General features: G+C 43.4%; 1 protein-coding gene across 7 annotated transcripts in view; it reads right to left on the bottom strand.

Moving 5' to 3' along the window:
* LOC135511116 (girdin-like) overlaps positions 1 to 26,277 on the bottom strand; it is an 85,937-nt gene that overhangs the window by 28,940 nt on the left and 30,720 nt on the right. For all 7 annotated transcript variants that reach the window (XM_064932670.1, XM_064932669.1, XM_064932664.1 and 4 more), the window contains exons 4-9: positions 19,467 to 19,536; positions 11,386 to 11,444; positions 10,430 to 10,513; positions 9,234 to 9,374; positions 7,662 to 7,831; positions 547 to 628 (exon numbers count right to left, since the gene is read on the bottom strand). In XM_064932670.1, coding sequence (XP_064788742.1) covers positions 547 to 628; positions 7,662 to 7,831; positions 9,234 to 9,374; positions 10,430 to 10,513; positions 11,386 to 11,444; positions 19,467 to 19,536 — 606 coding nt within the window. The remainder of the gene's footprint in view (positions 1 to 546; positions 629 to 7,661; positions 7,832 to 9,233; positions 9,375 to 10,429; positions 10,514 to 11,385; positions 11,445 to 19,466; positions 19,537 to 26,277) is intronic.

The raw sequence follows: 26,277 nt of genomic DNA, 5'->3' as shown, positions 1-26,277 counted from the left end.
TGGCTCTGTGCTGTATTGAGTTGTTTTGTATGGCTCTGTGCTGTATTGAGTTGTTTTGTATGGCTCTGTGCTGTATTGAGTTGTTTTGTATGGCTCTGTGCTGTATTGAGTTGTTTTGTATAGCTCTGTGCTGTATTGAGTTGTTTTGTATAGCTCTGTGCTGTATTGAGTTGTTTTGTATAGCTCTGTGCTGTATTGAGTTGTTTTGTATGGCTCTGTGCTGTATTGAGTTGTTTTGTATGGCTCTGTGCTGCATTGAGTTGTTTTGTATGGCTCTGTGCTGTATTGAGTTGTTTTGTATGGCTCTGTGCTGTATTGAGTTGTTTTGTATAGCTCTGTGCTGTATTGAGTTGTTTTGTATGGCTCTGTGCTGCATTGAGTTGTTTTGTATGGCTCTGTGCTGTATTGAGTTGTTTTGTATGGCTCTGTGCTGTATTGAGTTGTTTTGTATGGCTCTGTGCTGTATTGAGTTGTTTTGTATGGCTCTGTGCTGTATTGAGTTGTTTTGTATGGCTCTGTGCTGTAGTAGGTAGATTTGTCCTGCACCTCTTGCTGAACCCTCTTATTTTCAGTCTCCATGTTGTCCAGTTCCTGTCTGCAGTCCAGCAGCTGCTCACTCTTCTCTTCCCTGAGAGAGAGAGAGAGAGAGAGAGAGAGAGAGAGAGAGAGAGAGAGAGAGAGAGAGAGATGGGTAAGGACAGGGGGAGAGGGAAAGCAAGCGAGGGGGAGAAGAGCGAGATTGAGAGACAAATGTGAGAGACCGAGAGAGAGAGAAAGGGGGGAGAAGAGAGAGAGAAAATATAGTGAGAGAGAAGGGGGAAGAGAGAGAGAAAAGAGAGAGAAGGGGGGAGAAAAGAGTGAAGAGAGAGAAGGGTGGGAGAAGACAGAGAAGGGGGAGAAGACAGAGAAGGGGGAGAAGACAGAGAGAGGAGGGAGAAGACAGAAGGGTGGAGAAGAGAGAGAAGGGTGGGAGAAGACAGAGAAGGGGGAGAAGACAGAGAAGGGGGAGAAGACAGAGAGAGAAGACAGAGAAGACAGGGGAGAAGACAGAGAAGGGGGAGAAGACAGAGAAGGGGGAGAAGACAGAGAAGGGGGAGAAGACAGAGAAGGGGGAGAAGACAGACAGAGAAGGGGGGAAGACAGACAGAGAAGGGGGGAAGACAGACAGAGAAGGGGGGAAGACAGACAGAGAAGGGGGAGAAGACAGACAGAGAAGGGGGGAGAAGACAGACAGAGAAGGGGGAGAAGACAGACAGAGAAGGGTTGAGAAGACAGACAGAGAAGGGGGGGAGAAGACAGACAGAGAAGGGAGGGAGAAGACAGACAGAGAAGGGGGGAGAAGACAGAGAGAGAAGGAGGGAGAAGACAGAAGGGGGGAGAAGACAGAAGGGGGAGAAGACAGAGAGAGAAGGAGGGAGAAGACAGAGAGAGAAGGAGGGAGAAGACAGAGAGAGAAGGAGGGAGAAGACAGAGAGAGAAGGAGGGAGAAGACAGAGAGAGAAGGAGGGAGAAGACAGAGAGAGAAGGGGGAGAAGACAGAAGGGGGAGAAGACAGAGAGAGAGGAGAGAAGAAGAGAGAAAAGAGAGAGAACGAGAGAGAGAAGTGTGGGAGAAGACAGAGAAGGGGGAGAAGACAGACAGAGAGAGGGGGAAAAGACAGACAGAGAAGGGGGAAAAGACAGACAGAGAAGTGGGGGAGAAGACAGACAGAGAAGGGGGAGAAGACAGAGAAGGGGGAGAAGACAGACAGAGAAGGGGGGAGAAGACAGACAGAGAAGGGGGGGAGAAGACAGACAGAGAAGGGGGGAGAAGACAGAGAGAGAAGGAGGGAGAAGACAGAGAGAGAAGGAGGGAGAAGACAGAGAGAAGGAGGGAGAAGACAGAGAGAAGGGGGAGAAGACAGAAGGCGGGAGAAGACAGAGAGAGAAGGAGGGAGAAGACAGAGAGAGAAGGAGGGAGAAGACAGAGAGAGAAGACAGAGAGAAGGAGGGAGAAGACAGAGAGGAGGGAGAAGACAGAGAGAGAAGGAGGGAGAAGAGAGAAAGAGAAGGAAGAGAAAGAGAGAAGAGAGAAGGGAGGGAGAAGAGAGAGAGCGAGTAAGAGAGAAGGGGGGTGCAAGAGAAAAAAAGAGAGAAATTGTAAAACACATTCACATACAGTGCCTTGCGAAAGTATTCGGCCCCCTTGAACTTTGCGACCTTTTGCCACATTTCAGGCTTCAAACATAAAGATATAAAACTGTATTTTTTTGTGAAGAATCAACAACAAGTGGGACACAATCATGAAGTTGGATATTTCAAACTTTTTTAACAAATCAAAAACTGAAAAATTGGCTGTGCAAAATTATTCAGCCCCCTTAAGTTAATACCTTGTAGCGCCACCGTTTGCTGCGATTACAGCTGTAAGTCGCTTGGGGTATGTCTATCAGTTTTGCACATCGAGACTCCTCCTTGCAAAACAGCTCGAGCTCAGTGAGGTTGGATGGAGAGCATTTGTGAACAGCAGTTTTCAGTTCTTTCCACAGACTCTCGATTGGATTCAGGTCTGGACTTTGACTTGGCCATTCTAACACCTGGATATGTTTATTTTTGAACCATTCCATTGTAGATTTTGCTTTATGTTTTGGATCATTGTCTTGTTGTCTTGTTGGAAGACTCAAGTCTCAGGTCTTTTGCAGACTCCATTCTTCCAGAATGGTCCTGTATTTGGCTCCATCCATCTTCCCATCAATTTTAACCATCTTCCCTGTCCCTGCTGAAGAAAAGCAGGCCCAAACCATGATGCTGCCACCACCATGTTTGACAGTGGGGATGGTGTGGTCAGGGTGATGAGCTGTGTTGCTTTTACGCCAAACATAACGTTTTGCATTGTTGCCAAAAAGTTCAATTTTGGTTTCATCTGACCAGAGCACCTTCTTCCACATGTTTGGTGTGTCTCCCAGGTGGATTGTGGCAAACTTTAAACGGCACTTTTTATGGATATCTTTAAGAAATGGCTTTCTTCTTGCCACTCTTCCATAAAGGCCAGATTTGTGCAATATGCAATATGATTGTTGTCCTATGGACAGAGTCTCCCATCTCGGCTGTAGATCTCTGCAGTTCATCCAGAGTGATCATGGGCCTCTTGGCTGCATCTCTGATCAGTCTTCTCCTTGTATGAGCTGAAAGTGTAGAGGGACGGCCAGGTCTTGGTAGATTTGCAGTGGTCTGATACTCCTTCCATTTCAATATTATCGCTTGCACAGTGCTCCTTGGGATGTTTGAAGCTTTTTTGTATCCAAATCCGGCTTTAAACTTCTTCACAACAGTATCTCGGACCTGCCTTGTGTGTTCCTTGTTCTTCATGATGCTCTCTGCGCTTTTAACGGACCTCTGAGACTATCACAGTGCAGGTGCATTTATACGGAGACTTGATTACACACAGGTGGATTGTATTTATCATCATTAGTCATTTAGGTCAACATTGGATCATTCAGAGATCCTCACTGAACTTCTGGAGAGAGTTTGCTGCACTGAAAGTAAAGGGGCTGAATAATTTTGCACGCCCAATTTTTCAGTTTTTGATTTGTTAAAAAAGTTTGAAATATCCAATAAATGTTGTTCCACTTCATGATTGTGTCCCACTTGTTGTTGATTCTTCACAAAAAAATACAGTTTTATATCTTTATGTTTGAAGCCTGAAATGTGGCAAAAGGTCGCAAAGTTCAAGGGGGCCGAATACTTTCGCAAGGCACTGTATATACGCATTTGAAAAACACCATTCCTCACAAACAAACCCATAACTGTCCCACACAAATATTTGTTCCTGTTTTCTTTAAAGTTGCCTTGAGACACTGGAATTTTTACCCAGCAGAAAGGAATCCATGGACCTCTTTCCTTACTGGGCCAGGTCAGCTGGTTTGCTTGTGGGTGTGTGTGGGTCGGGGGCCGGGGATAGGGTTATTTACCAAATGATACAAACATATTTCAACTAAAATATACAAAGTAGGACCACAAAAACAACCTACAAATGACCTCACAACCAACTTTCCATGACATGCAAATCTCTAACTGTAGAGCTGCCTTGCTTTGGTTCCACCGGCTCTTTATAATCCAGCAAATCCAGATAACATCTGGTTAATTGTGTAACATGCCAATAGATTCCTTTCTTCCCCATGTCTCTGACTAGACTGACTTCAGACCCCCTCAACCCAGCATGAGCAGCAAATAGAGCCCAAATCACAACATCAGGTTCTTCTGTTAATGGATTTGCTCTATTGTGATGCCGTAATAGACAGGCAATGCAACCTAAATGCAATTTGTATGGCCTCCTGCTGTTTATTTAGATGCGACAGCGACTCGGCTTGGGAGCAGGTTGGGGCTTGCTGAGGCTGAGGGAGGCCAGTCCTGCTGGCTGCCGGGCGGTGAGGAATGAAGAATGTGCCACACAGAGCCTTGAAGAGGACTGTGCATTCCTCAAAAGAGCTGAGATGCTTTCCAGTCTCCCTGGTCCAGATTAGTGATCTCTACTGGATCTGCTATTGGCTGGAGGAATTATTATCACTGTTCTGTTCCACACTTCCTGTGATCTGTATGTTGAAATCAGAGGCTTGAGCAGCTAGCTTCGAGAGTGGAATAAAACTCACGTTCTGCTGCTGTTGCTACAGCTGCTTTTGGTGAGCACAGGGTTCACGCACGCGGGTGCACACACACATTTCCAATGTGTACCTTGTGTGTCTGGAGCCTTTTAATCTCATCCCACAATAGATCATGTCATCAGATATTCAGTCTCGCCACAGCAGTAAAACAACTTTTCAACACCTTTCAGTGTTTCCCCCAGTTTCATTTAGGCCCAAATAAAGAGAGTAGATGACAGACTAGGCTCAACACAAAGCTGCTCATCCACTGTGAACCTGTGTGGGTGACAGCACTGAGCCTGCAGCAGCTCTGAGTCACTAACAACCGTGGTACCATGGTCTACCCACATTTTACAGTCTACCATTCACATTAGACAATGTGACATACTGTCGTTCTACAGAATCTGACAGGATTGAGATTGTGACTGGGTCTTTAGGGGCCATATCGTCATCTATATCTACACAATCTATTCCTGCATTCCTCTTAACACCAGGTTTTGTACTGAAGTTAAAAAACATGAAAATTAAGGATATTTTCTAAATATATTCTGCCGGAGCTATGGTCACATGGTCATTTTACTGTGCCCTCAGGAGGACCTTCCCTGGCAATCAGTAGACAGTAGAACACAGTGGATCTCTATGTATTGGGTTTTAACAGAGAATGATCCCTTTCCCTCGAGTGTTGGTGCTTCACAGTGTACAATGACCAGAAATCTGAGAAAATGAAGTGGAATTCAATAGATTTTGTGCTCTGTAAGTCAAAGACACATAAAGAAGAACTATAATGCCCTGTCATGGAATCATCTGATCTGGGCCAAATCCCCAGACATCTGAGTCGGAGACAGCATCAGGACTGGCCTGGGTGACAGGAGCAGTATGTGATTATGTATCACCTCCACAGGAGCTTCTGCAGAGAAGCAGTCTGCAGCTTCTATGGCTGACACCATTTAGTCAACTGGTCCATTGTTTGGTCCATAGGCTGCTGGTCGACAGAGATTTAGCGAAGCGGTCGCAAATATAAAACGTGTTTAATGTTACGGAGGCCGCAGGGATGGCACAGTCCAAGAAGAAGGGGAGTGTGGTTAAGATGCACAAGGTGCATTGCTCTCCAGAATGCCAATTTGTGCACATTCACTGTGTGAATTGTCTGTCCTTTGTTAGTGCCTATCAATTCCCCATTACATACATCAGTATTACATTTACGGTTAATCCTCATCATTTCTAATCTACAATGTTTGTTTGGTTACAGTCATTTCTGTTAATGCATTCAATATGTAAATATTACAGTCGTTTACTGTTTTCATTGTCGGAGTGGACACGTTGTTTGCAAGGCTTACAACCTATGCTACACTTGTAAGAAACAAGTTTTGGTTTATTTCATTCCATTTATGAGTTTTGTCAATTTATTAATTGTCTTTTGTTTGGAGCTCTCCTGTCTATGTTGAGTAAGGATGCGGACCTAATTACGCATAGAAGAAGGCCAAATGTAAAACTGTGCCAATGTGGGGATGTCTGATAGTATTTTTGATTGTCTTAAGTCCCCACCACTTGGCTAATGAGCTGTGGAGCTTCTCAAAGTATTTATTTTCTTCACCTCAAAAGTCTGTTATGAGAATGACAATAGTTCTTCCCTTTCAATAACCCCCGAAATGTCATGCTCTGATTTGGTGGAAACATCTGTGTCACTGCACCGGAAACTCTGAGGACCCAAAATAATTGATATAATGTTGCAAGTTTGCTAGTGCAGGCTTCAGGCCGGACACAGGTGATAGTTGATACGTTTCAGGTTCGTTGCAGACAGGTCATGCGTCGCAAATGTGATTCATATGATATTTATTTTATCAGGATATTTTATACCTGCAATGTTTTGATTTGTTGGCTTTGTAGGGTATTATTTTTACCTATATGCCAATAGAAGTAATTTTTAGATTTGAATAATTTAGATAGAATTGAGATTAACCACACGACAATGATTTGGAGATAAGAAGACGTTATGCACGGAATTGTGCATATGAAAATCATAACTGGCACGCAGATCGAAAGAAATTGTAAGATAAATTCTAAAATTTCTACATGAAAAAAGTTTCCGAACCCTGGTGTGCCTATTACCAGCTACTTCAGAATCTGCAAAGGTCAGCAGCACCAGACGGAGCTAACAGTTTATTCTTCTGGTTATCTTGAGGTCTGGCTCCCTCTTGAGTCATTTGTCCTAATTATTTCAGTGTGCTTAAAGCATCAGACAAGCTCAGTGGATTATTTAGTTGGGTACAGCACTAGCAGCTTCACTGATATCTTCTGGAGTTATGATCATCGTAAAATGGCCGATACCTCAGAACTGGTTCGAATGCCAACAGCATTACTGGACAAACCATTTCAATCTTTTGATGGACTTGATGAAGAGAATCCACAGAGTCAGCAGCTTAGTTTGTGCATTCTTAAACACTTCCCCCTGAAACAAAGAAAGCTTATCGTAACAACCCCTCCCTTTCATAAACTGACCACTGGCCTTTGTCTCTGCCAAGGCTAATGGACTCTGAAGAGGAAGTTGATTATGACACTGCAAAAAGGTTGAGCACTATCACGCCAAAACAGTAGCATAGAACCACTTGCGTCTTATTGAGAGGTTGCAGGAAATGTTTTCTCCTCGAACAATACCCCTGACATGTAATGATTTTTAGCTCCGCAATTAGTGTCCTGCTTTTGCTGTTCTCTCCGGTCAGCGTTAGAGTGCTATATGAACTGGAAAACAGAGAACAAGATACTCCTCAAAAGACAGAGAGAGCTGAGTCACGGCTCCCAGCTCCAATGGCACACAGTTCTGGGAAAGCAGCAGGTGAATGCAGTGTCAAATTTAGACACTCTGCTATACAGTACATGGGACACCCACAGTACTTATAAGATACCTGTAGGAAGCTTACACAACTTGTGAGAACCAATGGTGTGTTTAGAGATCCAACAGACATTCTGCAGTCTACCACTACAGACTTACTCAGAAGGGCCAATGGGGTGCGTACAGAGCTGGTGAAAGGCCAACGGGGGAACTTACAGCTCCTGGCGCAGACGTCTGATCTTGGCCTTGGCGTCGGCCAGCTCCACAGACAGGTGCTGCCGGCTCTCTGTGCGGCGCATGCTGGGCGAGTCGTTGGGCGACTGGGCACAGAACGGCTGGGGCGAGTACAGTCCACAGTCCCTCTCCTGGGTCAGCTCCACGATGGTCTGGAAGGACACAACACAACTCACAGACCATGGCTATGATCATGTATCCTACACACATCATATACACCGAGTGTACAACACATTAGGAACACCTGCTCTGTCCATGACATAGACTAACCAGGTGAATCAAGGTGAAAGCTATGATCCCTTATTGATGTCACCAGTAAAATCCACTTCAATCCGTGTAGATGAAGGGAAGGACACAGGTTGAAGAAGGATTCTTAAGCCTTAAGACAATTGAAACATGGATAGTGTATGTGTTCCATTCAGAGGGTGAATGGGCAAGACAAAATATTTAAGTGCCTTTGAACGGGGTATGGTAGTAGGAGCCAGTGTGTTAAGAACTGCAACGCTACTGGGTTTTTCACGCTCAACAGCTCCCGTGTGTATCAAGAATGGTCCACCACCCAAAGGACATCCAGCCAACTTGACACAACTGGGGGAAGCATTGGAGTCAACATGTGAAACACTTTTGACACCTTGTAGAGTCCATGCCCCAGAAAAATGAGGCTGTTCTGAGGGCAAAAGGGGTGTTTATACACAAAGTTTATACCTGAGACATGTGTCACGCCTTCCTTACTTGAAATGATCGGCCCAAGTCATCTAACAAATTGATTACAACCGTGTTAGATCATTGATCACAATGATGGTCAAAGTAGTTGTCAGGCAGGGTATTGAAGATTGAGTATACTGAGGGTGTGGTTTGCACTACATAGTCTACCATATGTTGCGTCAGGCTGCCCTGCTTTTCTGTCTGCTCAGTCTGGGAGGTGTGAGCTTAGGGAAATGACTCCGATTAGGACGGGCCTCTGAGGGAAGAAGCAGCAGCACCTAGACACCGGGACCAGTTACTGAAATGGAAACCCCAAACATAATGAAAAGCCAAGTACTAATTGGCCTAATGCTGTTACGGTTTAAAGGTGAATTGGGCTGGGTTTGAAGATAAGAGTGGGAAAAAACATTGGGTTTAAATGGTCTGTGAAAAAGAGAGGAAATCAAACAATATCTTCCCATCATCGTCATTTTAGTTCACCCCACTACCCTCCTCCTCCGTTTATAACCCAGTGGCCATGCAAGGAAATTGGCTTTTAATGAAGAGCGTCTGGTTTCCAGAGGAGATCTGGAGATCATTATCACCCCACCCCCACTCCCCTGTCCGCCCCCTGGCCAATAGAATGCTGGGACTGCTGCTCTACCAGGCCATGGCAGTTGTATGGGTGGGCCATGCTTAATCAGACTGCTCTAGGTTCAACTCACACACATGCCATATAAATGCACAGACAGACACCATCCAGACTCTATATAGATTGTTAACAATTTTCCACCCTTCTTCATTAAGACAACCTTTTATGTCCTCTCTTGTGGGGTGAGTTAAAAAGGCACCAATGTTTCAGACATGTACCTCCAGCTGGTCGTCTCTCTCGTCCACTAGGCGTTTGAGATGGAAGGCCATGTTCCTGGAGAAGGAGTCCAGGTCCTCTGGGGGCAGCTCGCCCCCATCCAGCCACTGCAGGTCCACAACATTCTCCTGGTTGTGGGTCACCTTCAAAACAACCGCATAGAGTCATCTCACTCTGCCAGCCAATACACAGAGACCCAGGTGTGTTGACAGCAATAGACAGCCAACTACTTTAACTCAAACAGCTGTGAAGTGTCTTTAAGCATGAAACACAGAGGAAGCTGAAAGAATGCTGAAGGGTACTTATCACAGTGGGAGGACGTTCCTTCTCTTGCTAGAACAAAAGCGGTACCTGCTACGTGCTGACCTGGTAGCAACGACCCTACCGTTTCTACTTGTAGAATCGCTAACGCTCATCAGTGACCAACAATTTGACTTTGGGCCAATCAGAAAGCACAAAACCGTATGTGGGGTAGCCAATACATTTAAAAAAAGGAAAGAGGGCATTTTCTATACATCCACGGATGAGCCAGTCACACTTCATATGCAATGTAGGCTATGGGATGGTAGCTAGCTAAGTGCACAGATGCAATGCACACAGCACTAAATACTTCCTCCAAGCTAGCTAACCACCGTAGCAGGAGTTGACATTATAATTAAAATCACAATGGATTAGCTAGTTTCCATGAAACAGCTGCCTGTGCTAGCTGCCAAGTTAGTGCAGTGTCCTTAGCTAGCTAGTTAATTTGTGCTGCACTGGCACTGTGGGATTATGGAGAGTGATTTGAAAATGTTTCTTCGTCATCTTGATAGTTAGTTATCTAGCTGTGGCCATCTGGCTAGTATCAACAAGAGCTTTCTACAAAATTGCAACATTAGCACAGCTAGCTTGGAATCTAGACCATAAGCAACACACACAGACATGCATTGCCAAACAACGCTAGCGTCACCTTCTGGTTAGGAGTATATTAATGCTGAATGTCTCACGACTTCCAAGGTCTTTGCTGTGTGAATAAACAAGCGATTGACTGCCGATACACTGTTCAGAGATGCTAAGTACTCTCTGCAGGCAAATGTTTGACAATCCTACTGGTGTGTCTGAGCTGTTACACAACAAACTGGCCCAAAACAAACACAAGAGGTCTCAGGGTTTATGTTTTAACTAGATGCCCTCGCAAAAATGTGTTTTTTTCTCATACCTCTTGGATGTGAGATGCTATGGCAGCTTTTGTGTCAAAGTCTAAGGTCTGGATCCTCTCAATGTACTCCTCTTTCTTCTCACACTGCAAACAAAAAGAGGCAGTTTGGGGTTAGAATGACAGTCTGGAGACTGAGTGGAACATTGTAGAGGTCTTCCTGAGGTCAGCTTCCGAAACACAGGAGAATGGCCTGAGTTGTGATTGGTTGGCTTGAAGGAAAGCGATGTCTGAAGGAATGTGTAGGTTTTCTCTTAGTATATTATTTGGTAACCATGCGTTGTGAGCAGCTACTTTGTTCTTTCCTGTTGATGAGAGTAAGGGAGATAGGTTTGTCCGCTTCAAAAATGCAGACATTTTGCAATAACTATTATTTTATATGCCTTTAACCTGTAATCAAATCATGATGCGAAAAAAAACATTGACTTCACACAGACAGATGAGACGGATACATATTTCCTTTAAGGAGTCTTTGAGAAGTAGCCTGTTCAGAGCCCCTGAACAGTGAGCTAAGTGCGAACGAGAACGACAGTGTGAGGTTAGCATCTCTCTTGCTCGGGCGCTGGTTATGTATGATGCATGGTCATCGTTACTCCAGCCAGGCTCAGGGCAGAGATAGAGACAAGGGTCGGCTCAGGGAGCAGCCCCTCTGACCCCTCTCTGACCTGCTACCAGGACAGCCAGGACAGACCACTTGTCGCAGTGCCAACTGCCGAGGGAGAGGAAATGGGGAACTGAAGCTAGTCTGAGTGAGAATGACAAATTTGACTCACATTACTCATATAAACTGTAGCTGTGTTAACACTTGTCTGAACAATAATGCCGAGGGTTATAGATGTTCAGGAACTAGTGAGTAAAAGCTACTTATAACAGTAGTAGAAAGAGAGTTCATCCTACAGGAGTATGGTAATGGTAGACTGCTGACAGATGATTAAGGTGGTGACGAGTCTAAGACTTACCTGGACGGCACAGCCAAGCAACAGCAACAAAAGCTTCCTCATCTCCTCCAGTCCTTGCTCTGCAGACACAAAGAGATTGTCAATTAGCGTTTTACTACCATTGAAAACCATTATACTAGTATCGATTTGATTAGACTTTTTACACATTTTATATTCAACTGTAGCTGTTAAACTTCCTGGGGATTTGCCCCTAGTTTCAAATCCATTTAATAACCAAATCCCATGAACTTTCGCAAAAGGCTAAAAAGATAACTGCCCCCGCGGTCTCCCAGATTGGCTGCGTACTACAGCCACGAGATGAGCCATTCAGGTAACCCTATTACACACATGTAAAACCGGTAATGTTTGCTGTCCCCAACCAAAAAGACTGTACTGTATTTTTCAGCCATCCAATCCGCTAGGTATCATATGATGCCAAGCCACACATAGATGAAATGAGAAAACAGCTGTTAGGAAGCTCACCAAGGCTGAGATAATAATCTGTAGGATTATACTGTAAAATAATGAGCCAGGTGGTTTGTTGCTCCCTCTGTGTGTTTGTGTGTGTTAAGCTCATCAGCCCCAGGGGTAGAGAGCGGAGCTGGGCCATAAACACAGATTACTAACAACAGGCTTAGACAACCAGGCATGTTTATTCAGAAAAAGGGCCACGCAGCAATTATAACTACTGTAAATCCCCACCAGTAGATAAAACATCTTTACGGACAGCCATAATATCAATGGCAAGATCCTGTTGTAAGTGTATGCTATGGTGCATCCGTCTTCTCCATGTGGGTGCAGATGTTGGGTGTCTAGTGACAGCAGAGGTAGTGCATTTAGAAGGTTATTGGGTGTAGACTGTACAATGGAATATACGCTTCCAAGAGGCGGTGATAAATGTACTGCTTATAGTGCCAAGTCCACTAATGATAAAAGCAAGGATAAAAATTCATCACTAGCAACACTTCAGCTGAGCTATATCTTATATAATAATATATTATTATTATATATCTGTAATGAATCAACAACTGATCGTGACACAACAGTTTCACCAATCCTAATGGCATCCTCTTTGAAGACAAGACTTATCTCATTCCATGTGGATTTCTTCCAGATATACACACATGACATCTAGAGGATCACACATAAATCTCAGCTAAACTAACAGGATGTTTTTGGCCCAGACTGAAGCACCATTAGTAATAAAAATAACTGTAACTGGCCTATATTTGCAACCTCCTCGGTCCAGAACAGGAACTGCCTCAGAATATCAATTGAGAGAAGTAGGTCTGTTATGAGAGCAGTGCAACTACAATCACAGAAAGAGGGAAAAGTCGACATGTAAACGTGTGAACTTCCATTTTAAGTGTTAAGGTCGCAGTGAGGAACTCAAATAATATTCTGATAGCTAGGATAAGGGTGGAACAGACGACGATGAGATGGTTTTAAGGCCCATGCTCACAATACATTATCAAAGATAATCAATATCTATAAGGGAAATAGAGAGTAGCCGTTCTAGATTTCTAGTCGGAGTATAGAATGCCAGCAGTAACAAATGCCTTCTAAATGCTGTTTCCTCTAACTGAAAGCCTGTATAGTGATTTGGAAAGGCAAATCTTCTTGAGCGCTAAAGATAAGGAGCAGGCAGGCACTGGATGAATAATTTAAAGAGGCTGACTGAACCAAGCATGTCTGAAGAGATAGCGAGAGAGAGTGAGTGAGCGAGCGAGCGAGCGCGAGAGAGAGATGGGGAGAGCAAGAAAGAGAAAGATGTGAGGAGAGAATGAGAGAGAAATAAAGAGGAGAGAAGGGGCAAGAAGAGAAGAGGGGGTTTAAAGTAGACGATGTCCCCTTGAGCAGCCCTGGCTCAGCAGACAGAGGGTTGGCTCCCCAGGCTTTGTTATCATAGTGCTCTACGTGCCTAGTGTGGTTCCTTCCCTCCTCCTTCCCTCCATCACTACACTCCCTTGTTCCTGGCAGGAAACTCACAGGGGCGCACAGACAGTGACGAACCCTTTAGAGTTGCATTCCTTCCTGCCCAGCTATTGTTCACAGGAACCTGGTGATGGGGGTTCTTCCGGGGAGCAGGGACCCAAGGCCGCTGAGTGACACTGGACCACACGTTTCCTCTGGTGGACGACAGTACAAGTCTACTGTGGCCCTGGCCTCTGTCATTTCATATCATCATATTAGTCATTTTCATCACAATGACAATATCTATTTTGTCAATGCCAATTGGCCCAATCACTGTTATTCACTATATCTATAATGTGGTCAGTATATCTACAGTATAGTGTGGGTCAGTATATCTACAGTATAATGTGGGTCAGTATATATATGTGGGTCAGTAAATCTATAATGTGGGTCAGTATATCTACAGTATAATGTGGGTCAGTATATCTACAGTATAATGTGGGTCAGTATATATGTGGGTCAGTATATCTATAATGTGGTTCCGTATATCTATAGTGTAGGTCCGTATACCTACAGTATAATGTGGGTCAGTATTGGGGCGGCAGGGTAGCCTAGTGGTAAGAGCGTTGGACTAGTAACCAGAAGGTTGCAAGTTCAAACCCCCAACTCTGTCGTTCTGCCCCTGAACAGGCAGTTAACAGTTCCTAGGCCGTCATTGAAAATAAGAATTTGTTCTTAATTGACTTGCCTAGTAAAATAAAGGTAAAATAAATAAATATCTACAGTATAATGTGGGTCAGTATATCTACAGTATAATGTGGGTCAGTATATCTACAGTATAATGTGGGTCAGTATATATATGTGGGTCGGTATATCTATAATGTGGGTCCGTATATCTACAGTATAATGTGGGTCAGTATATCTACAGTATAATGTGGGTCAGTATATCTATAGTGTGGGTCAGTATATCTACAGTATAATGTGGGTCAGTATATCTATAGTATAGTGTGGGTCAGTATATCTATAGTGTGGGTCAGTATATCTACAGTATAATGTGGGTAGGTATATCATCTGTATAATGTGGGTCAGTATATCTACAGTATAATGTGGGTCAGTATATCTACAGTATAATGTGGGTCAGGGACTCTGACTCTGATAAGAAATACTTTTGCTAAATTTAACTTTTCACCACTGAAACTGATTTCATATTCACCTATTTCCCCTACTCTCACCACTCCCTCGGTCTTCTAACCATCTTCAGGCTTCTAAATGTGACTGTAAGTTTCATGACTTTCCCACAACCCCACACAGTGTTGCTGGTGACCGTCAGTCTGGCCTGCCTCCACCTGCCATTGGAGAGCAGTTGTCTCCTTACAGTTGTTGTTCCTGAAAAGGGACACTTCTCTGGCATCTAAACGACCACACTAGAATGTTACAATGTCAGCAATACAAAGTACGTGCAAACTACTTTCTACAAGGCAGGAAACTGAGACTCATACCCTTTCTCTGAAATGAAGGCTTGATTGTTAAACCAAAGGAGAAGTAGGTTTACTATAAAGACAAACAACGCCTTACAGTAGTCTTCATTGAACAGGAGATTAGCCTTCAGGGGCACATTGTGTTCTAGCTGGTCTAAGTGCTTCTTTTTTGAAGCAGGATCAGACTGAATTGAAGGGATATTCAGTGTGGAAGACTGTGTATGTGGCCAACAGACAGTCTGGGGTAGGGGGCACCCAAGGGGAGAGGGAACCAGATGAGAGAGTGGGGTTTTGTAGTGTTTAGTAACAGAGTGGATTAATAGTCCAGGGTGGATTCTGGATTCCCATCCCCCACAGAGCCTTAATGACTTCATAATAAAAGCCACATGGGCAATCACTTTCAGATGGCTCCAGCTACTATTGCTGCTGCACACCGCTAGGGTCAAAGGTCACAGGAAAAATACTGGAATGCTGCATGTTGTGGTTCAGGACTGAGTTGGTCTGATAATATTTTGCACATAGGAGTATCAAATGACATGGCTGTGTTGTCTGGGTCTTGACTCTAGAGAAAGATACTAGCTATTTTTCACAGTAGCTCATTCAAGATTCAACAAACAGGCATAATGTGATTGGGAGTCCCATAGGGCGGCGCACAATTGGCCCAGCGTCGTCCAGTTTAGGGTTTGGCCGGGGTAGGCAGTCATTGTAAATAAGAATTTGTTCTTAACTGACTTGCCTCTCACTCAACGTCAACAAAACAAAGGAGATGATCGTGGACTTCAGGAAACAGCAGAGGTAGTACCCCCTATCCACATCAACGGGACAGTAGTGGAGAAGGTGGAAAGTTTGAAGTTCCTTTGCGTACACCTCACGGACAAACTGAAATGGTCCACCCACACAGACAGTGTGGTGAAGAAGGCACAACAGTGCGTCTTCAACCTCAGGAACCTGAAGAAATTTGGCTTGTCACTAGTGGTGTAATGGACCATAGTTGATCCGTACGCATCACCCCCGCAACGGTTCGGCACGCACGTGGACCGCGCATCAATTGCAAAGTTTAACCATCATAGTGTGAAATACAGTTTTACTACTGCTGTTACTTTTTAAAGTAATAATTCCCTAAATCTCGATGCAGAGTTGCAGTGAAAAGATAAAAGGCAAGACAGATGCTGTGTTTCACTCTGAAGCCTGAAGGTTGATTAGATATTTTTTTTAAAAGCAGTTGTGTGTTCTGTTCACGTTGTGTGTTCTGTTCACCATTACGGTGTGTAGGCATTGTGCCACAAGAAACTTCTCACTGCGACATTTAAGCCCTTTGCTGCAGAATCAAACCGGGCTGAAGCCATCACCAAATATATTGGAATGTTTATCACTACAGACATGAGGCCATACTCTGTTGTGGAAAACAAAGGGTTTCAAAATATGGTGAAAGTACTTGAGCCACGCTATGAAATCCCTTCGCGCACCTACTTCAATATGGAGATCATGCCAGATCTTTATGAACAGGAAAATATAAAAATTGTTGACGAATTATCAAAGTCACCCTCTGTTGCCCTCACCACAGACGGGTGGCCCTCCAGGGCAACGGAAAGCTACGTGACTGTGACTGCTCACTACACCACAGATGAGTGGACCTCCAGGGCAACGGAAAGCTACGTGACTGTGACTGCTCACTACACCACAGAGGAGTGGACCTCCAGGGTAACAGAAAGCTATGTGACTGTGACTGCTCACTACACCACAGAGGAGTAGACCTCCAGTGTAACAGAAAGCTACGTGACTGTGACTGCTCACTACACCACAGAGGAGTGGACCTCCAGGGTAACAGAAAGCTACGTGACTGTGACTGCTCACTACACCACAGAGGAGTGGACCTCCAGGGTAACAGAAAGCTACGTGACTGTGACTGCTCACTACACCACAGAGGAGTGGACCTCCAGGGTAACAGAAAGCTACATGACTGTGACTGCTCACTACACCACAGAGGAGTGGACCTCCAGGGTAACAGAAAGCTACGTGACTGTGACTGCTCACTACACCACAGAGGAGTGGACCTCCAGGGTAACAGAAAGCTACGTGACTGTGACTGCTCACTACACCACAGAGGAGTGGACCTCCAGGGTAACAGAAAGCTATGTGACTGTGACTGCTCACTACACCACAGAGGAGTGGACCTCCAGGGTAACGGAAATCTACGTGACTGTGACTGCTCACTACACCACAGAGGAGTGGACCTCCAGGGTAACGGAAAGCTACATGACTGTGACTGCTCACTACACCACAGAGGAGTGGACCTCCAGGGTAACAGAAAGCTACGTGACTGTTCACTACACCACAGAGGAGTGGACCTCCAGGGCAATGGAAAGCTACGTGACTGTGACTGCTCACTACACAACAGAGGAGTGGACCTCCAGGGTAACAGAAAGCTACGTGACTGTGACTGCTCACTACACCACAGAGGAGTGGACCTCCAGGGTAACAGAAAGCTACGTGACTGTTCACTACACCACAGAGGAGTGGACCTCCAGGGCAATGGAAAGCTACGTGACTGTGACTGCTCACTACACCACAGAGGAGTGGACCTCCAGGGTAACAGAAAGCTACGTGACTGTGACTGCTCACTACACCACAGAGGAGTGGACCTCCAGGTTAACAGAAAGCTACGTGACTGTTCACTACACCACAGAGGAGTGGACCTTCAGGGCAATGGAAAGCTACGTGACTGTGACTGCTCACTACACCACAGAGGAGTGGACCTCCAGGGTAACAGAAAGCTACGTGACTGTGACTGCTCACTACACCACAGAGGAGTGGACCTCCAGGGTAACAGAAAGCTACGTGACTGTGACTGCTCACTACACCACAGAGAAGGAGACCTTTTCGAGCAAGGACACAGGCAAGACGTTTGCCAACACCATCAAAGACGAGATGGCATCCTACAAGGCAGCAGCAGCATTCCAGTGGATGGTGTTCCACTAGCATGGTGGAAAAGCAATGAGTGTATATACCCTCACATTGTCATGGTGGCAAGATGCTACCTGGCTGTGCCTGGCACTTCAGTCCCTAGCGAGAGGGTGTTCTCCACGGCAGGAGACATAATGACTGTAAGAGGTCTTCCCTCTCCCCAGACAATGTAGACATCCTCATCTTTTAGAAAAGTAATGTGAAGTTATAAGCTCAGGTCTGTTTTTCCTTTCTTTCTTTTTTTACTTGACGTGGACACAGGCTATTTTTTCATTCACTATTGTCCAAATGAAGAAGGTATCATGCCTCATATTGCACTTTAATTTAACAATTGAGTATTGAATATTTTATTTGAATATTGGATTTAAACATTGAAAAGTTCCTTGCTTTAAGTGTTCTTTAAGTAATAAATGGAAAGCAAAGTTAAATGTCTCCCTTTTTTTTTTTTGCTGATCCGAAAAATGATCCGATCCGTGACTCAAAACCGTGATCCGATCCGAGAGTTGTGTGCTCCGTTGCACCACTATTTGTCACCTAAAACCCTCAAACTTTTACAGATTGAGAGCATCCTGTCGGGCTGTATCACCGCCTGGTACGTCAACTGCACTGCCCACAACAGCAAGTCTCTCCAGAGGGTGTTGCGGTCTGCACAACGCATCACCGGGGGCAAACTACCTGCCCTCCAGAACACCTACACCACCCGATGTCACAGGAAGGCCATAAAGATCATCAAGGACAACAACCACCCGAGCCACTGCCTGTTCACCCCGCTATCACCCAGAAGGCGAGGTAAGTACAGGTGCATCAAAGCTGGGACCGAGAGACTGAAAAACAGCTTCTATTTCAAGGCCATCAGACTGTTAAACAGCCATCACTAGCACAGAGAGGCTGCTGCCGACATACTGACTTGAAATCATTGGCCACTTTAATGAATGGAACACTAGTCACTTTATTAATGCCACTTTAATAATGTTTACATATCTTGCATTACTCATCTCATATGTATATAACATATTTTATATCATCTATTGCATCTTGCCTATGCCGCTCGGTCATTGCTCATCCATATATTTATATGTATATATTCGTATTCCATTCCTTTACTTAGATTTGTGTGTATTAGGTAGTTGTTGGGGAATTGTTAGATTGCATGTTAGATATTGCTGCACTTTCGGAACTAGAAGCACAAGCATTTCGCTACACTCGCATTAACATCTGCTAACCATATATATGTGACCGATAAAATTTGATTTGAAATAAAACAAATAATGTGTTTCCTAAATCCAAATATGTTGCAGACACAATCAATGGCTGGTTTTTATCTTGGTTTCACATGACTATCCAATAACACAATATCTTACCATGAAGAGAACAGAGCGATTCTAGCTGGTGGAAAGGACATCTGCCCACAAGGACGAGGAAAACTGATTTCAAGATGAAGCAACAGACCTACATGATGTGTGGTGCATAATAATGTAGTTCTAAAGGGTTCACATTATGTAGGAGTCTACACTGTAGGGGTCTACACTGTAGGAGTCTACACTGCAGGAGTCTACACTGTAGGAGTCTACACTGTAGGAGTCTACACTGCAGGATTCTACACTGCAGGAGTCTACACTGCAGGAGTCTACACTGTATTCTAATACAGGACACTAACATCCTCAGTGAGAAGATGGAATATTTCCAAAACTGAACTCCCAGTGTAACAGTGTGCACTGTTGGCAGGTCAATCAGATGAAGACGTACCACTGAGAGGGTTCCTGCCCAGCACCAGCACGTTGGGGAGAGGCATCATCACCAGCTGCTGGAGGGTCTCCTGGAGGAACACATCAAAAAGACTTATTATTACAGTAATAGTTGTTATTACAGTTGTAGTTGGTTAAATGCGGAAGACACATTTCAGTTGAATACATTCAGTTGTACAACTGACTAGGTATCCCCCTTTCCCTTATTACCGTATGAGTTGTTATTAGCGTATGAGTTACTACAGTAAGTATGAGTTGTTATTACAGTATCAGTTACTACAGTATGAGTTGTTATTACAGTATGAGTTGTTATTACCGTATGAGTTGTTATTACCGTATGAGTTACTACAGTAAGTTTGAGTTGTTATTACAGTATGAGTTGTTATTACAGTATCAGTTACTACACTATGTGTTGTTATTACAGTATGAGTTGTTATTACCATATGAGTTGTTATTACAGTATGAGTTGTTATTACAGTATGAGTTGTTATTACCGTATGAGTTACTACAGTAAGTATGAGTTGTTATTACAGTATGAGTTACTACAGTATGAGTTGTTATTACAGTATGGGTTGTTATTACTGTATGAGTTGTTATTACCGTATGAGTTGTTATTACAGTACGAGTTACTACAGTAAGTATGAGTTGTCATTACAGTATCAGTTACTACAGTATGAGTTGTTATTACAGTATGAGTTGTTATTACAGTATGAGTTGTTATTACCGTATGAGTTGTTATTACCGTATGAGTTACTACACTAAGTATGAGTTGTTATTACAGTATGAGTTGTTATTACCGTATGAGTTGGTATTACAGTATGAGTTGTTATTACAGTATGAGTTGTTATTACCGTATGAGTTGTTATTACAGTATGAGTTACTACAGTACAGTATGAGTTGTTATTACAGTATGAGTTGTTATTACCGTATGAGTTACTACAGTAAGTATGAGTTGTTATTACAGTATTAGTTACTACAGTATGAGTTGTTATTAATGTATGAGTTGTTTTACAGTATGAGATGTTTTACAGTATGAGTTATTATTACCGTATGAGTTGTTACTACAGTGTGAGTTGTTATTACCGTATGAGTTACTACAGTAAGTATGAGTTGTTATTACACTATCAGTTACTACAGTATGAGTTGTTATTACAGTATGAGTTGTTATTACAGTATGAGTTGTTATTACCGTATGAGTTGTTATTACAGTATGAGTTACTACAGTAAGTATGAGTTGTTATTACAGTATCAGTTACTACAGTATGAGTTGTTATTACCATATGAGTTGTTATTACCATATGAGTTGTTATTACCATATGAGTTGTTATTACAGTATGAGTTGTTATTACAGTATGAACTTTTACCGTATGAGTTACTACAATACAGTATGACTTGCTATTAGCATATGAGTTACTACAGAAAGTATGAGTTGTTATTACAGTATGAGTTGTTATTACAGTATGAGTTGTTATTACCGTATGAGTTGTTATTACAGTATGAGTTACTACAGTAAGTATGAGTTGTTATTACAGTATCAGTTACTACAGTATGAGTTGTTATTACCATATGAGTTGTTATTACCATATGAGTTGTTATTACCATATGAGTTGTTATTACAGTATGAGTTGTTATCACAGTATGAGTTGTTATTACTGTATGAGTTGTTATTACCATATGAGTTGTTATTACCATGAGTTGTTATTACAGTATGAGTTGTTATTACAGTATGAGTTGTTACCGTATGAGTTACTACAATACAGTATGAGTTGCTATTAGCATATGAGTTACTACAGAAAGTATGAGTTGTTATTACAGTATGAGTTACTACAGTACGAGTTGTTATTACAGTATGTGTTACTACAGTACAGTATGAGTTGTTATTACAGTATGAGTTGTTATTAACGTATGAGTTGTTGTTACAGTATGAGTTACCACAGTACTGTATGAGTTGTTATTACAGTATGAGTTGTTATTACAGTATTAGTTACTACAGTACAGTATGAGTTGTTATTACGGTATTAGTTACTACAGTATGAGTTGTTACAGCATGAGTTGTTATTAAAGTAAGAGTTGTTACAGTAAGAGTTATTACAGTAAGAGTTGTTACAGTAAGAGTTGTTACAGTAAGAGTTGCTACAGCATGAGTTTTTACAGTAAGAGTTGTTACAGTAAGAGTTGTTGCAATGTGACTTGTTATTACAGTATTTGTAATTATTACAGATGTTCACAGGATGTTATATATCCTGAAAAAAAGTGTACATATTGTTTTCAATGACCATCAGAATGAGTAGTGATTGCATAAGAAGACGGAGACGCCATCTTTAAAAGGACCACTGCAGAACCATTAATACTTTCCCCTCTCCTTCCACAATGCGATAGCTAAGCCAGAGAGTTTCAGGGAAGCCGTTTACTCTGAAGCGATGGTACAGACAGAGGGATGCCCAGTGGGGATGTTATATAAAGAGTATCAATTTGTGAAACCAATAGACAAAGCAAGGGTCTCATGTGGCATCGTTTGATGATATCACCCGTCCTGTGTGTGTGTGTTGAATGTGCAACAACAAGGTTTTCATATGTCCATCATGAAAACAGGATGCCCATCAAAACGCACACTTTAAAGCTCACACACAAGAAGGCACATACAGAAACCAGGCACACACCGTCACACCATCAGCAGAAACCTTGTCATCAGCTGACTAGTAAAGCTGCTTATCCCCTGCTCCTCCTAGTTCAGCACACCACCATGCTGCTGCTGGTACTCTGACAGACAGGCAGTCATGCTGACTGATTGATTCTCCACAGTCTTCATCTATTAAGTCAAAAGCCAAGTACTCACTAAACGAGGGAGAACTGTCATTAAACAGCTTTAAATATTGATACAGTCATTTAGAAGTCTGTTGGACTGGTATGAGACTAGTGGGCAGTGCTGGTTTGACCCACTGCCCTAGGGCCTGTCTCTAATCTCTAACAGACTGCCGGACTGACTGGCTGTTTGGAACAGAACTAAGGCCTTTGATAATGACCTTGCTTACTGTGTATGGATGGCAATTTAAGCCTGTGTTGGGCCTTGGGCCAAACAACTCCAACCCAAAGTAACCATTAAATTCTATGTGGGGCGGTGGCCTGACATCTGTCCAGCTCACATTACGTCCGGAGAGCTTGGGTTGGTGCATCTGTGTCTAACAATTAAACTAACCCCAAGATACTGGACTAGGGCCTATATCAGAGAACACGCCCGAAATATGTTCAATGTTGAAATATTTCTCCAACTACCTGTCATAACATTTAGAAACATACATCTCGTGAATCTTAATTTGCGTCCTCTTCTGAGACTTCTGTGGTCAAATTGAAAGAGTCGTTTTTCAAGTATAAAAGACATGAGGGCTATTATCTTCAATATTTAATGTTCACTGAGGCAAACTCCACATAGACATTTTAAAGAGGGTTACATGGGGCCTATGTACTCTTCACTCTGATGCAATGAAAAATAAGCGTATTGTTATTTAACATGAGATTACCTCATGGTGAAGGATAATAAACCCTTTCAGTTTGGGTTTTTATTGCCAGAAGGTACACAATGCTTTTGTAACACATTGCTACCACTGGTGTCAAGGCAAAAGAGGGGAAATGATTATGTCTACTGGTCATATCCAGCTGTTAATAAGCTTGTCTCTGTTCAGAGAGATGTACGGTTGTAGACGTTCATATGATGTGTATGACAATGACAGGAGGAAGAACAGACACGCGTGGACAAAAAACGGATGATGCCTGTCACCCTAGCCCAGGGACAGGATGTCAGAATGTTCTCAAGGTCATTCGTTTCCTGGGGTTACACAAAGAGAATTTGCCATGGTTGCCATGGTTTTATGTGTCAGTCAGGATAAGAGCGTCAGTGTGGACGAGCTGCAGCTCTGCTGTGCTGGTGAAAGGTGGGAGGAGGATTATATGGCTAACCCCACAGGAAGGGAGTACCTTCACATTTGTCCATGCTTCCAGAATAGAATAGATTGAGTAGAATAGCATGTGATTTCTCATCATTAAATGCTATCCCACCTAAATGCATTTTAAAGTGAGAAGCACAGAACACCCATGTGGCCTAAGGTGCTGACTGCTGAGTCAGACCCCAAGACAGCAACTGTAGCCTTGGGTAGTTAGGAACCCACAGAGGGACAAATACATACACTCTTTTTTCTCAACTACACACAACACCTGCCCCTTTTCTAGCTGCTGCCTCCCCCTCACTGACACACACACACACACACACACACACACACACACACACACACACACACACACACACACACACACACACACACACACACACACACACACACACCCCTGTCTCTCTCGGCAGGCACGTTTGCAGTACGAGCACATAGCACGGTCAGGCACTGCGTCAAAAGCCTGAGTAATCTTTACCCAGTCTACCCACAGCACATGCTCTCATAGTCACCCTCGCTCTATTTTGGTTAAGAATCTCCTATTTCATGGAGGGAAAACACAGGCAATGGAAAGCCTCATATTCAAGATATAGGATATCAAGCATATTCCTGTTTGATGGATCATGAAAATGTGAATTTCATGCACATCTCACAATCTTTAAATCCCCTGTCTGCTTGAAGTGGGGGGTTGAATTCTATGTAAAGGAGAAGGGGGTAGCGTGTACAGATTGGCCAATGATAAACTCCATGATGTTTCATTATGGATGCTTGACTAGGCAAAACAAACAAACAGCCTTGGGCTACCTGCTGAATCACAGAGCCTGAATCAATGCTAAAACCAAGTTTGCATATTAAAATAAGTGTTTGTCTGTTAAAATATGGAGGTTGGATTAGTCCATGCTAACAGTAGTTTACAGCCCAATCTGTCATGCATAAAACATAAAACAGTCAGGAATGGGAACCACACTGTGGGGTGTTATGTTGATCTGATATAATGAGAATGGGGTGGCAGAAATATTGCAGCGCTTTGAAATTGAAAAGCCTCCCTATCATCCGGAGTGGTAGAATGCCTGGCAATATTCATGGTGAGAAAATAATCAATCTGTAAAACTGTTCAGCAGATGTGTCAGTGGAGAGAGAGAGGTGAATAGATTACACTTCCTGTTCACACGGTCTACTCTTGAATTATTGATCAACTCCGAGTTCACTGTGCTTCAAAACTGGGTCACGTTACAATCAGAGGTCTGTTACTGGAGTTTCAGTTCTCTAGTACCATGTTGCTCAGACCAAACCTTCATTCTCTAGTACCATGTTGCTCAGCTCAAACCTTCATTCTCTAGTACCATGTTGCTCAGACCAAACCTTCATTCTCTAGTACCATGTTGCTCAGCTCAAACCTTCATTCTCTAGTACCATGTTGCTCAGACCAAACCTTCATTCTCTAGTACTATGTTGCTTAGCTCAAACCTTCATTCTCTAGTACCATGTTGCTCAGACCAAACCTTCATTCTCTAGTACCATGTTGCTCAGCTCAAACCTTCATTCTCTAGTGCCATGTTGCTCAGACCAAACCTTCATTCTCTAGTACCATGTTGCTCAGACCAAACCTTCATTCTCTAGTACCATGTTGCTCAGACCAAACCTTCATTCTCTAGTACCATGTTGCTCAGACCAAACCTTCATTCTCTAGTACCATGTTGCTCAGCTCAAACCTTCATTCTCTAGTACCATGTTGCTCAGACCAAACCTTCATTCTCTAGTACCATGTTGCTCAGGCCAAACCTTCATTCTCTAGTACCATGTTGCTCAGGCCAAACCTTCATTCTCTAGTACCATGTTGTTCAGACCAAACCTTCATTCTCTAGTACCATGATGCTCAGCTCAAACCTTCATTCTCTAGTACTATGTTGCTCAGCTCAAACCTTCATTCTCTAGTACCATGTTGCTCAGCTCAAACAGTGTTTTCACACAGTGCATCAAAACATAACTAATTTATGCGATAACATGGTGTTAACAAAAGGAGTTGCTCAAAACATCCACAACCCTCATTATGCCAGAATGTGAATCCTCCTGACATGCTATGCTAACTATACTGAAAAAATGTATAAAATGCAACATGCGCAATTTCAAAATAAGCTTTTTGTGTATGTGGAACATTTCTGGGATCTTTTATTTCTGCTCATGAAACATGGGACCAACACACATGTTGCGTTTATATTTTTGTTCAATGTACATTTACATTTTAGTCACTTAGCAGATGCTTACATGAGCGATTTAAAGGAGCAATACGGGTTTAGTGCCTTGTTCAAGGGCACAGACGGAGTTTCCACCTAGTTGGCTTGGAGATTAAAACCAGCAAACTTTTGGTTAGGCAAGGGGAAATGGAATACCTAGTCAGTTGCAAAACCCAAGCTGGTGTGGCTTAAATCGATGTCCACATCATCAGCGCCCAGGAAGTAGTTGTTGTTGGAAGTTTACTGCCTTGCTCAAGGGCAGAAAAAAAAACAAATCCCCCAACGCTAGGCAACCTGCCCCAACCCTCCCAACGTTAGATGACCTGCCCCAACCCCCGCAACATTAGGTTACCTGCCCCAACCCTCCCAACGTTAGATGACCTGCCCCAACCCCCGCAACATTAGGTTACCTGCCCCAACCCTCCCAACGTTAGATGACCTGCCCCAAACCCCGCAACGCTAGGTTACCTGCCCCAACCCTAGGTAACCTGCTCCACCCCCCAACGTTAGGTTACCTGCCCCAACCCTCCCAACGTTAGATGACCTGCCCCAAATCCCCCAACGCTAGGCAACCTGCCCCAACCCTCCCAACGTTAGATGACCTGCCCCAACCCCCGCAACATTAGGTTACCTGCCC

This window comes from Oncorhynchus masou, chromosome 23, assembly GCF_036934945.1.
Source record: "Oncorhynchus masou masou isolate Uvic2021 chromosome 23, UVic_Omas_1.1, whole genome shotgun sequence".
Classification (NCBI taxonomy): Eukaryota; Metazoa; Chordata; class Actinopteri; order Salmoniformes; family Salmonidae; genus Oncorhynchus; species Oncorhynchus masou.
The sequence above is the reverse complement of the archived record's forward strand: the minus strand, read 5'-3'. Positions and strand labels throughout refer to the sequence as shown.